This window comes from Zootoca vivipara, chromosome 2 (genome assembly GCF_963506605.1).
Source record: "Zootoca vivipara chromosome 2, rZooViv1.1, whole genome shotgun sequence".
Lineage (NCBI taxonomy): Eukaryota > Metazoa > Chordata > Lepidosauria > Squamata > Lacertidae > Zootoca > Zootoca vivipara.
Genome location: NC_083277.1, coordinates 6,345,847 through 6,358,756, shown reverse-complemented (window position 1 = coordinate 6,358,756; position 12,910 = coordinate 6,345,847). Strand labels below are relative to the sequence as shown.

Genomic DNA, 12,910 nt, shown 5'->3' with positions numbered 1-12,910 from the left:
TGCAGCAGCTAAAAAAGCCAATGCAATTATGGGCAGCATCAATAGGAGTATAGCATCTAGATCAAGGGAAGTAATAGTACCACTGTATTCTGCTCTGGTCAGACCTCACCTGGAGTACTGTGTCCCGTTCTGGGTACCACAGTTCAAGAAGGATACTGACAAGCTGGAACGTGTCCAGAAGAGGGCAACCAAAATGGTCAAAGGCCTGGAAACGATGCCTTATGAGGAACGGCTTAGGGAGCTGGGTATGTTTAGCCTGGAGAAGAGAAGGTTGAGGGGTGATATGATAGCCATGTTCAAATATATAAAAGGATGTCATATAGAGGAGGAAGAAAGGTTGTTTTCTGCTGCTCCATAGAAGCGGACACGGAGCAATGGATTCAAACTACAAGAAAGAAGATTCCACCTAAACATTAGGAAGAACTTCCTGACAGTAAGAGCTGTTCGGCAGTGGAATTTGCTACCAAGGAGTGTGGTGGAGTCTCCTTCTTTGGAGGTCTTTAAGGAGAGGCTTGACAGGCATATGTCAAGAATGCTTTGATGGCGTTTCCTGCTTGGCAGGGGGTTGGACTGGATGGCCCTTGTGGTCAGAATTCCCAGGGGATTCTGGGAATTGTAGTTCTGTGAGGGGTGCCAATAGCAGGGCCTGCACCTCATTAACGCCCTGCGATGTTGCCGAAATGGCAGGGGTTTGTGTGTTATGTGTACAAAACAAACTACAGACACCCATTAAACAATTCAAAGGCCTTTATTCAAAGAAGATCCAGAAGACACAAAAAAATCATTTGGAAATAAAAGGGAAGCCTCTAAACACAGGGCCACACATCTGTTTGGAACCAGGGGCACATTGGCAAATCGAAGAAACGGCTGAGGGCGCCACGAAAAGGCCCATTTACCATCAGAATGTCCCCCTTCGAGCAAAGCATATTCCCAAAGCAAACGACAAAAAAGCAATAAACACCCCCAGTTAAAAAAAGCCAAAACCCATAAAAACTAACATTGGGAGGAGGAGGTTAGTGCCCTGAGGGACTGCCCGACTGTCCCATGATGCTTGCAGGCCTATGGTTGGGGACCCCCAGATCTAAAACATTACCTTTGTCTTATAAAATAACAGTAACACTGATTAATCGTCCGGCCCTTCACAGACACGCTGTCAATAATCTGCACAACAATCTTGTAAGGTGGGTCTGTATCGTTGGCCCTCTCCTTACAAACATATTGAGTGCGCATGTGTGGACATCACTGGTGACCAATGGCTACTTGCAACAGCAGCTGTGCTCCACCTCCAGGGATGGAAGGAAGTATGCTTCTGAATGCTGGAAACCATGAGAAGGGAGTGTTGCTGTTGCGCTCAGGGGTCCGGCTCGCAGCATTTCCCGTCGGGAATCTGTCTGGCCCCTGTGAGAACAGGATTCTGGACTAGGGGCCTCTGGGCTGATCCAGCAGCCTTCCTATGTTCTTAAAGGCAGAGCAGCGCACGGAAACGCCGTTTACCTTCCCGCCGGAGCGGTACCTATTCACCTACTTGCACTTCGTGCTTCCGAACTGCTAGGTTGGCAGGAGCAGGGACCGAGCAATGGAAGCTCACCCCGTTGCAGGGATTCGAACCGCCGACCTTCTGATCGGCAAGCCCTAGAGGCTCTGTGGTTTAACCCACACCACCACCCGCGTCCCTATGTTCTTACCTGTGTGTAAACAGGAAGGCGTTTGCACTCCTAAGGCTGCAACCGTAACACCCCACCTCACCTGGGAGTTAGCCCCCACTGAGTCCAACAGGCCTTACTTCAATGCACACATAGGATTGAGCTAGGATTTTTCGGATCCAAGCCTTCCTTGGGTGCCCGCCCGCAGGCATGCCCCCTTTTCGACCTTATCATAAGGGCGCATGAAGCTTACACTGAGTCCCAACTCCTGGTGAATCGAGCTCAGCGCTATCTAAACTCACTAGCAGGATTTCAGACAGAGGACAGTCCCAGTTCTAGCTGGAGATGCTGGAGAAGACTTTGTGGAGTCTTGTGTGTGCAAAGCAGATGTTATAATCATTAAGGCAAGGGCTGCAGAAGTATCTGCAGCAGTGGGGAGGGGCTACCTGCGATTGGATCTCCCTCTCCGAGGTGGGAGCTTATTCCCCTTATGAGGAACGGTTGAGGGAGCTGGGTATGCTTAGCCTGCAAAAGCGGAGACTGGAGATATGATAGCCATACTCAAATATCTCAAGAGCTGTCACATGGAACAAGCTTGTTTTCTTCTCCTGCTCTGGAGGGCAGGACTCGAACCCATGGCTTCAAGTTGCAAGAAAGGAGATTCCCACTAAACATCAGGAAAGAACTTCAGCAAGAGCTATCCGACAGTGGAACGGTCTCCCCCGGTCAGTGGTGGACTCTCGTTCCTTGGAGGTTTATAAGCAGAGGTTGGATGGCCATCTGTCATGGACGCTTTAGCTGAGATTCCTGCATTGCAGGGGGTTGGACTAGATGACCCTCTGGGGTCCCTTCCAAGTCTACGATTCTCTGTCTTGGATGTGGGAGATGTGATGCATTCCACAGCCTCTGGGGTGCCCTCCCAGCGATTGGAAGGTTGCAATTAATATGACTGAGTAAGATTTCTCTAATGGGGTAACGGCCCAAGTGTTATAATTATTATTAGGCACCTTTCGCTAACTATTGCAGCAGCAGGCTGATGGCAGGACCCCAGAATTTGAAAGCAGGAGCAGGCATGTCCCGCTCAAGGTTGTGGTACGAAGGGCACAGCGATGAGCCAAAATACGTAGAAACAAGTTTTGAAAACGAGGGCCGTTTCAAGTATATGTCCGACTGCTAGCCAGTGCACGTGCAAAAATGAGACCCATTGGCCCTCTAGATGTTTTGGACTACAATTCCCATCTTCCCCGACCGCTGGTCCTGTTAGCTAGGGATCATGGGAGTTGTAGACCAAAACATCTGGAGGGCCGCAGTTTGGGGATACCTGCTTTAATCCATTTTGGTCTGGTTTAGCACGTTATCTGGTTAAAGGTAAAGATCATGAACATTGACTGTATCTTTGTACACACCTGGTTATCACTAGAGCAAAAATTTGGTGTTTATGTCTCATTTTAAAGTTTAGTTGTTAATTTAAAAAAAAGGTTTCGTTTCTTTCATTTGTTTGATAAATAAAAACAATGTCCTTTATCACTGAGTAGGAGTCTGTATTCAATAAATGTTCACCTTAAAAAAAAACTTTGTGTGCCCACCCTAACAAAATGTGCTGCACATGTTTATGTGTATATCCTTCAATTCACTGTAGTGCATAGCTTAACAACATGAACACGGAGAGCCCGCCTTGTGCATTCATGATAATTTGTGAACCATGTGCAATCGGGGAGGCCTCACACAATACCGCTTTAAAGATTGATTGTGTCTGCAAAGGTCACTGAGGACCACTGCTTCATTTCCCATCAATGCGTATCCTGTAATTTCCTGCTGAAATCCCCTGTTCATACCACAATGTTCTGGTTTATTTTCGTTCTGGTTTCGCTCTGCTGTAGCCCCTCCAGAGAGGAATAACGTGGAAGCATCGGGGAATCATATCAGTGCAAACTCAAGCGGAGCCCATCCACCAGTTATTATACACCGTGAAAAGAAAATTTTACAGTATACTCCCACAACAAAATGCCAGGGTGGTACAGTGGTCCCTCGCAAGACAAAATTAATTCGTTCTGTGAGTCGCTTCGTCTAGCGACAATTTCGTCTTGTGAAGCGCGGGTTGCCACGGCAAAACAAAACAAAACAAAAACCGCCAAAAAAAAGTCTTGCGAAGCGCGGCCATAGAAAACTTCGTCTTGCGAATCATCAAAAACAACGAAAGTTTTTCGTTGCGCGAGGCATTCGTCTTGCGAGGTACTACTGTATTCAACCACGTTCTAAGCGCATAGAAATGAGCAAACCTAAGATAGTTGTGTCCATTAACCTCAGCAGGACAAGCGTAGGCTCTGAGTCCTACTCAGAGTAGAGCCACTAGGGTTAATTAACCGAGTTAATTAATTTCAGTGGGTCTACTCAGAGTAGGAGTTGGCTGACTACAACCCGATGTTCAGAGGGGCCTTAAATCAGCTGGGTTTCTCCAATCCCCTTCTCCTAGCAACACCATCAGCAGTTGTCAGAGTCGAGAAGTAACTGCAGGTTATCTTCTCCAAGGTGAAAGCAGGCAAATCATTCCTTCCCGATAATGATTTCTGGGTGTTTTTTTGCAGAAAACCAGTCCCCTGTAGCATCTGGCCACGGTTTACCATTCTCCAGCACCACTGCAGTTCAACTAATAAATAACCTTGCCGCCATGCAACCAAAGTCAGGAGGGAAACGGCACTCCAGACTGCCGGCAAACCATATTGTTAAGGGGTCAACCGTAGCCACCTTGAGACTCAAGGCAACGTGGGACAGAGTCTGGGCTCTTTACAGGGCTTCGCTGGGCGGAGGCTCCTCCCGGAGTCCGAGCGCGTTCAGAGCTTCTCTCGTGTGGATCTTCTGGTGCCGGACGAGGACGGCGCGGTGAGAGAAGCTCTTGCCGCAGGTGGCGCACTGGTGCGGCCTCTCCCCCGTGTGGACCTTCTGGTGCCGGATGAGGACGGCCCGGTCACAGAAGCACTTCCCGCACGTGGCGCACTTGAAGGGCTTCTCGCCCGTGTGGATCCTCTGGTGGACCATGAGGATCTGCCGCTGGCTGAAGCTCTTCCCGCACTCGGAGCACGTGTAGGGCCTCTCCCCGGTGTGGATGCGGTGGTGCTTGACCAGCTGCGAGGATGTGTTAAAGGACTTGTCGCAGTCGGGGCACTTGAAGGGCTTCTCGCCCGTGTGCGAGCCCTCGTGGATCATGAGGCTGGAGCTGCGGCTGAAGGCCTCTCCGCACTGCGAGCACTTGAAGGGCTTCTCCCTCGTGTGGACCTTCTGGTGGTTGAGCAGCTGCGTCTTGCGGCTGAAGCTCTTGCCGCACTCGGGGCAGCTGAAGGGCTTCTCCCCGACGTGGATGCGGTAGTGGCGCGTCAGGTCCGAGCTGACGGTGAAGCTCTTCCCGCACTGCGAGCAGCTGTAGGGCCTCTCGCCCGTGTGCGTCCTCTCGTGCGCCACCAGGGTGGACTTCAAGCTGAAGCACTTCCCGCAGTCCTGGCACATGAACGGCTTCTCGCCCGTGTGCGTCCTCTGGTGTGCGACGAGCACCGTGGTCCGGCTGAAGCTTCTCCCGCACATGCCACACACCTTCTCCCCCCGGCTCCTGCGCCTCCTCTTGACGACGACCGCTTGGCCCCGATCCCCGCTCTCTCCTAAACAGGGGGAGAACACGTCCCCTCTGGTTGCAAGGGAGTTTTTCCGCCCCTTTTCCGATCTGTCGCTGCCCGCAGAGGCTTCTCCCCCTTCTTGGGGCCAGGAGAGACCTCCCCACGAGGCCCCACAGAGTTTGACCAGGTCGGTTTTTTTGACGTGGGGCTTCTTCTCTTTGCCCTTGGTGATCCACGCATCACCTGCCAGGAATACAGAGAAATTGTTCATTTAAGCAGTGCTTTTTTCTGGGGGAGTCGCAGGGGTACGCATACCCCTAAACATTTTGTGAATCTAAGTTTGGCCTCATTGAAGGGCAGTATTTCAATACGAGTAGGAAAATGAGAGTACCCCTAAACATTTTTTTTAAGAAAAAAAACACTGCATTTAAGCGATTCACATGCCGGACCATATTTCAAATAAATCTCTAAGTATCATCATAGATACAAAAAAAAAAAGCCACCCCACATTTTTTTTAATCCACATTTCAGAGCAGAACAGAACAGAACAATTAAATACAAATGAATAGATGTAGATGAATAGATGAATAGATGTGGAACACCCTAACTAGTGAGGTGAGCCTGTCTCCTGCAATATTAACTTTCAGGAGGAATTTGAACACACTCCTCTTTTCCTAGTCATTGGGTGACTGCAGAATACTGTTCCCGGCAAGCTCAAGATCACTGGACAGGAGGAGGTTTTTAATTGTAATTGACTTTAGAACATTTATTTGTTTCTGGAACAGTTTGATTAAAATATTGCTTGTGTTTCTAAATCATATTACCGTATCTGTTTGCTGCATTGAGCCCTTTGTAGAAGGGTGGAATATTAATTTTAATAATAATAAGAATAAGAATACTCTTCAACACCAGGCATCCCCAAACTGTAGTCCTCCAGATGTTTTGGCCTACAACTCCCATGATCCCTAGCTAACAGGACCAGTGGTCAGGGAAGATGGGAATTGTACTCCAAAACATCTGGAGGGCCGAAGTTTGGGGATGCCTGATCTAAACTAAGACATTCCCTTAAACATATAAGACACCCTCTTAAACATATAAACTAAAACAACTGTTGTATATTCCTGCATATAAGACTACTTTTTAACCCAGGAAAATCTTCTCAAAAGTCGGGGGTCGTCTTATACGCCGGGTCGTATTTCTTATACGACGAGTATATCCCAAACTCTGTATTTTAACTGGAAAAGTTGGGAGTCATCTTATATGCCCAATCGTCTTATACGCCGGAATATACGGTACTATATGGGGACCATAATAACCACTAGCAAATCCAATGGCAGCTGTTGCCCATTGCGGCTGATAGGGAGCCAAACAGCAGGTGGCGCCACCCTCCTATGGCTTAGAGGGCCATATTTGGCCGCAAGCCTCAGGTTCCCGTGTATCGTGTACAGTGGTACCTCGGTTTATGAACACAATTGGTTCCGGAAGTCTGTTCATAAACTGAAGCGTTCATAAACTGAAGCAAACCTTCCCATTGAAAGTAATGGAAAGTGGATTAATCCGTTCCAGACAGGTCCGCGGAGTACTCAACCTGAAGCATACTTAACCCGAAGCATGGGTGTAATTGGTTCTGGAAGTCTGTTCATAAACTGAAGTGTTCATAAACTGAAGCAAACTTTCCCATTGAAAGTAATGGAAAGTGGATTAATCTGTTCCAGATGGTCCACTGAGTACTTAAACTGAAGTGTTCATAAACTGAAGCGAACTTTCCCATTGAAAGTAATGGAAAGTGGATTAATCCGTTCCAGACAGGTCCGCGGAGTACTCAACCTGAAGCATACTTAGCCCGAAGCATGGGTGCAATTGGTTCCGGAAGTCTGTTCATAAACTGAAGCATTCATAAACTGAAGCGAACTTTCCCATTGAAAGTAATGGAAAGTGGATTAATCCGTTCCAGATGGGTCTGCGGCGTTCGTAAACCGAAAATTCGTAAACCGAGGTTCTACTGTAATGTGAAGTCACAGGAGACAAAAGCCACCTAAGGAAGATGGGACCATAAAGAGAAACTCACCGCCCCGTCTAGGTGAGCTGGTATCGACACCACCCTCCTGCTTGGCCGTGGAGCCGAGTGGCGTCTCCTCGGGGACGGTCAGAGGCAGCTCAGCCACAGGAAAGTTCAAACCCACCTCCTGGATCAGCGGCAAACCCTGAAACGAGAGCAGCAAGGAGCTTCTTGAGGACAAAGGGATTCGGAGAGGGAGAAAGTGGCGTTCCCCGTTACCCAGCCAATCCTGCCTGTGGAATGCCCTCCCCAAGGAAGCTTCCCAATCAGTGTAGTGGTCAAGGGTGGTGAACTAGGATCTGGGAGACCAGGGTTCAAATCCCTGCCCTGCCATGAAGTTTGCTGGGTGATACCAATCAATAATAGTTCCGGGGGAAGCCGGAAAGAGGGAAATGCTCTATGAAAATGAAGCAGTTTTCTGGAATTCTTCCACATTTCCCAGAATCCCTTGAGCCCAAGGCCCCAGTAGGACTATAAGTCTAAAGCATCGTCATCCTGCTTTCAATAAAACATGGCTTCCCCCAAAATAATCCTGGGAACTGTAGTTTGTTCAGGATGTTGAGCGTTGGCAGGAGATCCCTAACAACTACAACCCCACCCCCCACCCCGAGTTCCCCCTCTCAGCAACTTCAAGAAGTTCCTTTGGGATCCTTTTTGACTACTAATGGTAGTCAATTAATTGACTACCAATTAGTTTCCGGGCCCAATTCAAAGTGCTGGTTTTTGACCTATAAAGCGTTAAAACGGCTCATGACCGCAATACCCCAAGGACTGCCTCTTTCCATATGCACCTACCCAGACGCTGAGATCATCTTATGAGGCCCTCCTTCGTGTGCCTCCTCCTCGAAAGGTCCGGAGGGTGGCAACACGAGAACAGGGCCTTCTCTGCAGTGGCTCCCCATCTGTGGAATGTTCTACCCAGGGAAGTTTGCCTGGCGCCTTCATTACACACCTTTAGGTGCCAGGCAACAACGTTCCTTTTTAACCAGGCCTTTGCTTGACCTGATTGACACCCTATACCCTTTAAAACGTGGCTCTTTTTGGGGTGCGTGTTATTGGGTTCTTGGTTTTATTCTGATTATATATGTTGTGATCTTTTCTGTGAGCTGCCCTGAGACCTCTGGGTATAGGGCGGTATATAAATTCTAATAATAATAATAATAATAATAATAATAATAATAGTACAGTCATACCTTGGTTTAAGTACGCTTCGGTTTGAGTACTTTCAGTTTAAGTACTCCGCGGACCCGTCTGGAACGGATTAATCCACTTTCCATTACTTTCAATGGGAAAGTTCACTTCAGGTTAAGTACGCTTCAGGTTAAGTACGAACTTCCAGAACCAATTACACTCATACTTTGGCTACAGGTAGGTAGCCATGTTGGTCTGATGCAGTCTCTAAGGTGCTACTGGAAGGATTTTTAATTTTTTGTTTTGACTCATACTTCGGGTTAAGTATGCTTCAGGTTGAGTACTCCGCGGACCCGCCTGGAACGGATTAATCCACTTTCCATTACTTTCAGTGGGAAAGTTTGCTTCAGGTTAAGTACAGACTTCCGGAACCAATTGTGTACTTAAACCGAGGTACTACTGTAATAGTAATAATTGCTCAACCAATCTGGGAACCGTAGCTCTTGCGAGGGTAACAAGGGCTACCTACAAACTCTTGGCAACTTCAAGAGCTCCCAGGATCCTTTGGGGGAAGTCATGACTGTGGAAAGATATTGCTTCAAACGTGGAGTGCAGATGGGGGCCTTTCGGCTTGGCCCAACTTCAGGGCTCTCGTTGTGGCCAACAAACCCAAGGGCCAATGTACGAGGTCTTCGCAACTCTCTCAAAGCATCCTTGAGAAGAGACCCTAAACGCTCTCACCTCCTGTTCCGTTTTGGCCGCCTCCCGCTGTCTCAGTAAAAAGCCTTCGGCCAGGGCCACCGCCTGGTCACAAGTCTGAGGGCAGCCATCTTTGACCCAGCCCTGAAGCTCCGAGGGCAAGATGGCCAGGAACTGCTCCAGGATCACCAGCTCCAGGATCTGCTCCTTGGAGTGCCTCTCCGGCTTCAGCCACCGGTGGCACAGGTACCAGAGGTGACTACAGGCCTCGCGGGGGCCCTCGGCCTCCTGGTAATGAAATTCCCGGAAGAGCGTCCGCTGCACATCCATGGCGACCGAATCGTCTCCCAGGAGCTCCTCCGTTGCTTCCCAACCATCCTCCATCTTGACGGCGGCCATCTTGGTGGCGTCCCCCGGAGCTTCTCTGCCGAGACCCGGCAGCCTGCCAGACCTCTGACAAGCGTTCACCACTCCCTCGAAGGTGGCCAGGAAAGTTTCGGGATCGTCCCGAGGCAGAGATTCCAGCAAGGGAGGGTTTCCCCACCCTGAGTGAGGGAATCGTGTTCCTTTCACGTCTTCTGGATGTTTCCATGGCTTCCCACCTGACTCGCCCATGACCAGTTCCGGGGCCTCCGTTTTCAGGAAATCCTGGTCGTTCCCAGCCTTGGCTTCGTGAGACGATCTTCCTGATATCTCCACTGCTGCTTTGGGATCGTGACCTGCTCGCCTACTCTCTTCCCGGTGCTCCTTGGCCTGGATCTCCTGTTGGAGCAGAGATTGGAAGTGGAGATCAACGCTTGCCGTTCTTCCCTTCTCAGCCGCCATTTTGGATCTTCAACTCAGCATGACGGCCTTGGGGGTAAATGTCTATTTAACGGGAAAAGCCACCCCGAAAGGACTATAATCTGCTCAGGTGTGCTCCAGGCCCACAGGAAGCCTGGGGCATTTCTTTTTGGCAGTGGAGAACAGGGATCTCTCGACAAAATGCAGCGTTTCACAAGAAGAGCTGGTGAGGAGGGCTTCCCCTGAGAAAGAGATGGACATTCAAAAAGACAAGGATGTAAGAATATAGAGATGAAGTTTTGAACTTTGCCATCTTGGTTGCTCCAAACAACAACAACAACAACAAACAACAACAACAACAACAACAACTCATCTTCCCTCCCCATCCCTTTTTCCTTTCATGTTGTGTTTTAGATTGTTAGCCGGGCGGCGGGGACTGTTCAGCTGGTTTGTTAATTTGATCCACAAGCTGCTCTGGGAAACTTTTGGATGCAGAGCAGGGAAAATGCTTTAAACAAACAAACAAACAAACAATTTAGTGTACTTTCCCAGCTGACACAGCCACAACAATATATTAATGGAATCCTAGAAGAACATAGCCCCGTAAAAGTTACTGTTTATACCCCACTAGAAACTAAAAGCAGTGTAGCCACATAGAAGCTGTGCTATACCAAGTCACACTATTAGTCTATGTAGCTCAGCACTGCTTACACGGGCTGGCAGCAGCTCTCTGGGCTTTCAGACAGGAGATTCCTGCATTGCAGGGGGTTGGACTAGATGACCCTCGGGTCCCTTCCAGCGCTACAACTCTATGGTTATAATGCCTTAAAGGGAAGCCCGCCTCCCTACAACTCACTTTCTCCCCTCCTGCTGTTTCCAGCAGCTGCTATTCCGAAGTCTGATGCATTGCAGGGGGTTGGACTAGATGACCCTGGGGTTCATTTCCAACTCGACCCTTCCCATAAAATTAAAAGCAGGCATCCTAAAAAGCAGGTAGCAGGCAGACAAGGTAGTTCAGTGGTTCTCTGCTTGATGCAGGAATACAGGGAGCTGCATTCTTATCAAGTCAGACCAGGAGTCCAGTGATGCTGAGCACAGGTTGGCAGCAGCTCTCCAGGATTACAGACAGACAGGATGCATTCCCGGTGCTACCTAGAGAAACGAAGAAATGCATCTGGACTTCCCAAGACCTTTCCGGCCACTATCCTTCCCCTAAACGTTACTGACCCATCCAGAGCATTGACACCGCTTTGCGATCCTCCTTTCAACCGGAGGTGCTGAGCCCCAGATCCTCCTGCAAATTGGTCTCAGACCTGCGGCACTGGCAAGCTGCAACTGCCAAGAAAACCTCCCCTTCTCCTGCACATTCACACGCACACGCATGCAAGTCTTGCGCGCCACGAGCTCCTCGCAGCCCCACCAGGCGGGTGCACGGGCGCCTCGCCCCCTTACCACCGCCGGTTCCCCGGAGCCAAGCAGAGAAACAGTACCGTAGCAGCAGCAGCAGCAGCAGCAGCAGCAGCAGCAGCAGCAGCAGCAGCAGCAGCAGCAGCAGCAGCAGCAGCAGCAGCAGCAGCAGCAGCAGCAGCAGCAGCAGCAGCAAAAGGGGCCGGTCTCTCTGCAACTCTCTCGCCCACAAAAGAGGGAGGAAGAGGAAAGGACTTTCGGAGCTGGAGAGAGCGCGCGCGCGCAAACCTCCCTCTCCCTTTCCCAGCGATGGCTCCTCTGGCTCCAGTCTGGGAAGAAGAAGCTCGCTCGCCCGTTTAACCCTTCCTTGGACCTTAAAAAAAAAAGCCCACCAGCACCCAGCAAATAAATAAATAAATAAATAAATGAACAAAGGAGCGACAGACAGAAAGAGGCGGCTGGTTCAGCTGCTGCCATCTGTCTCCAGCCGCTGCTGGTCTTTGGTTTCCCTGGCAGGGCGCCTGGAATTGGATTGGAACTGGATTGGGGGTTTGTTTTTTTGGTGTGTGTGTTGTTGTTTTTTGAGAGGCAGAAATTTGACAGGTGCAGCTCTGTCTGTGCATGCACTGGAGAGGGGTGGGGTGCAAGGATGACAAATGCAGAGGGTCTTTTTTCCGGGGAGGGGGGTGACTAGGCATGGAAAGGCAGGACTAATGCGCACAGCGGCAAAATAATGGACGGAAGCGCAGCAGAGCGCGTTGGGGCCAAGGAGGAAGTACAGCAGGAGGGGTTTTTTTTAACACAAACACACATGCCGACCTGGTTGTTCCCTGATCCCCTCAAAGTGAGTGGGTGGGTGGGTGTCGCCCGCTGCATTTCACAACGCTACTTAAAGGGAGAAATAAAAGTGCACTTGGGCACAGCTAAGGACGGGTCTCCATCCCTTCTGCCCGCGGGAAGCCGCCGCACTGAAAAGGGAGAGGCTCCAGCGTCCCCATCGAAACCATTCCCACCCGCCTCATCGGGGCTCCCCTCCCGCACTCCTGCCATGCACAGGAGGCTTAGGAAGCAAGCTGTACGCCTGGGTGTGCAGGGAAAGGGGAGGCCGCCGGCAAAGCCATGCTGGCGCCCTGGCACAATGTACCACTAAGCCCTATGGGAAAGACGGCTCTGACCTGGTGCTGAAAAGACGCTCCTTGGGGGAACATCAACCCTAAACGCATTAACTGGGCAGAAACCCCACTCAATGAAACTAGGATTATTTCTGACCAAGTGTGGAAATAGCGAGGCTGTATTTGCAGAGGATGTCTCCACCTCCATCATTCTGCCCAGACACTGAGGTCCAGCACCGAGGGCCTTCTGGTGGTTCCCTCGTTGCGAGAAGCCAAGTTGCAGGGAACTAGGCAGAGGGCCTTCTCGGTGGTGGCGCCTGCCCTGGTGGCGCCTGCCTGGTGGCGCCTTCCGTCCATTACCCTCCCAACAGATGTCAAAGAGGAAAACAACTACCAGACTTTTAGAAGACAGCTGAAGGCAGCCCTGTTCAGGGAGGCTTTTAATGTTTAATAGATTACTGTGTTTTATTT

At 50.0% G+C, this 12,910-nt stretch overlaps 1 protein-coding gene across 3 annotated transcripts; it reads right to left on the bottom strand.

Annotated features, from left to right (window-relative positions):
• Window positions 1-733: 733 nt before the first annotated feature.
• Window positions 734-11,427, bottom strand: LOC118081195 (zinc finger protein 397-like). Of its 3 annotated transcripts, none has more exons than XM_060269525.1 (4): window positions 10,777-11,427; window positions 9,180-10,162; window positions 7,317-7,452; window positions 734-5,491 (listed from the first exon to the last, which is right to left on the bottom strand). In XM_060269525.1, the coding sequence occupies exons 2-4, from the start codon at window positions 9,960-9,962 to the stop codon at window positions 4,428-4,430; spliced, it is 1,983 nt and encodes a 660-aa protein (XP_060125508.1). In that variant the 5' UTR covers window positions 9,963-10,162; window positions 10,777-11,427; the 3' UTR covers window positions 734-4,427. The 3 variants fall into 3 exon arrangements, with proteins under 3 accessions (XP_060125508.1, XP_034963392.2, XP_034963393.2); XM_035107501.2 differs by having other exon boundaries at window positions 11,373-11,425; XM_035107502.2 differs by having other exon boundaries at window positions 9,180-11,427.
• Window positions 11,428-12,910: the final 1,483 nt, after the last annotated feature.

What these genes read in the sequence shown, in the direction of transcription:
- LOC118081195 (XM_035107502.2), bottom strand. Translation starts at nt 9,962, where the DNA reads ATGGCGGCTGAGAAGGGAAGAACGGCAAGCGTTGATCTCCACTTCCAA. An exon ending in CGGCCAAAACGGAACAGGAG is followed by an intron (nt 7,453 to 9,179) that starts GTGAGAGCGTTT and finishes CTCTCGTTTCAG; the next exon opens with GGTTTGCCGCTGATCCAGGA. An exon ending in CAGCTCACCTAGACGGGGCG is followed by an intron (nt 5,492 to 7,316) that starts GTGAGTTTCTCT and finishes TATTCCTGGCAG; the next exon opens with GTGATGCGTGGATCACCAAG.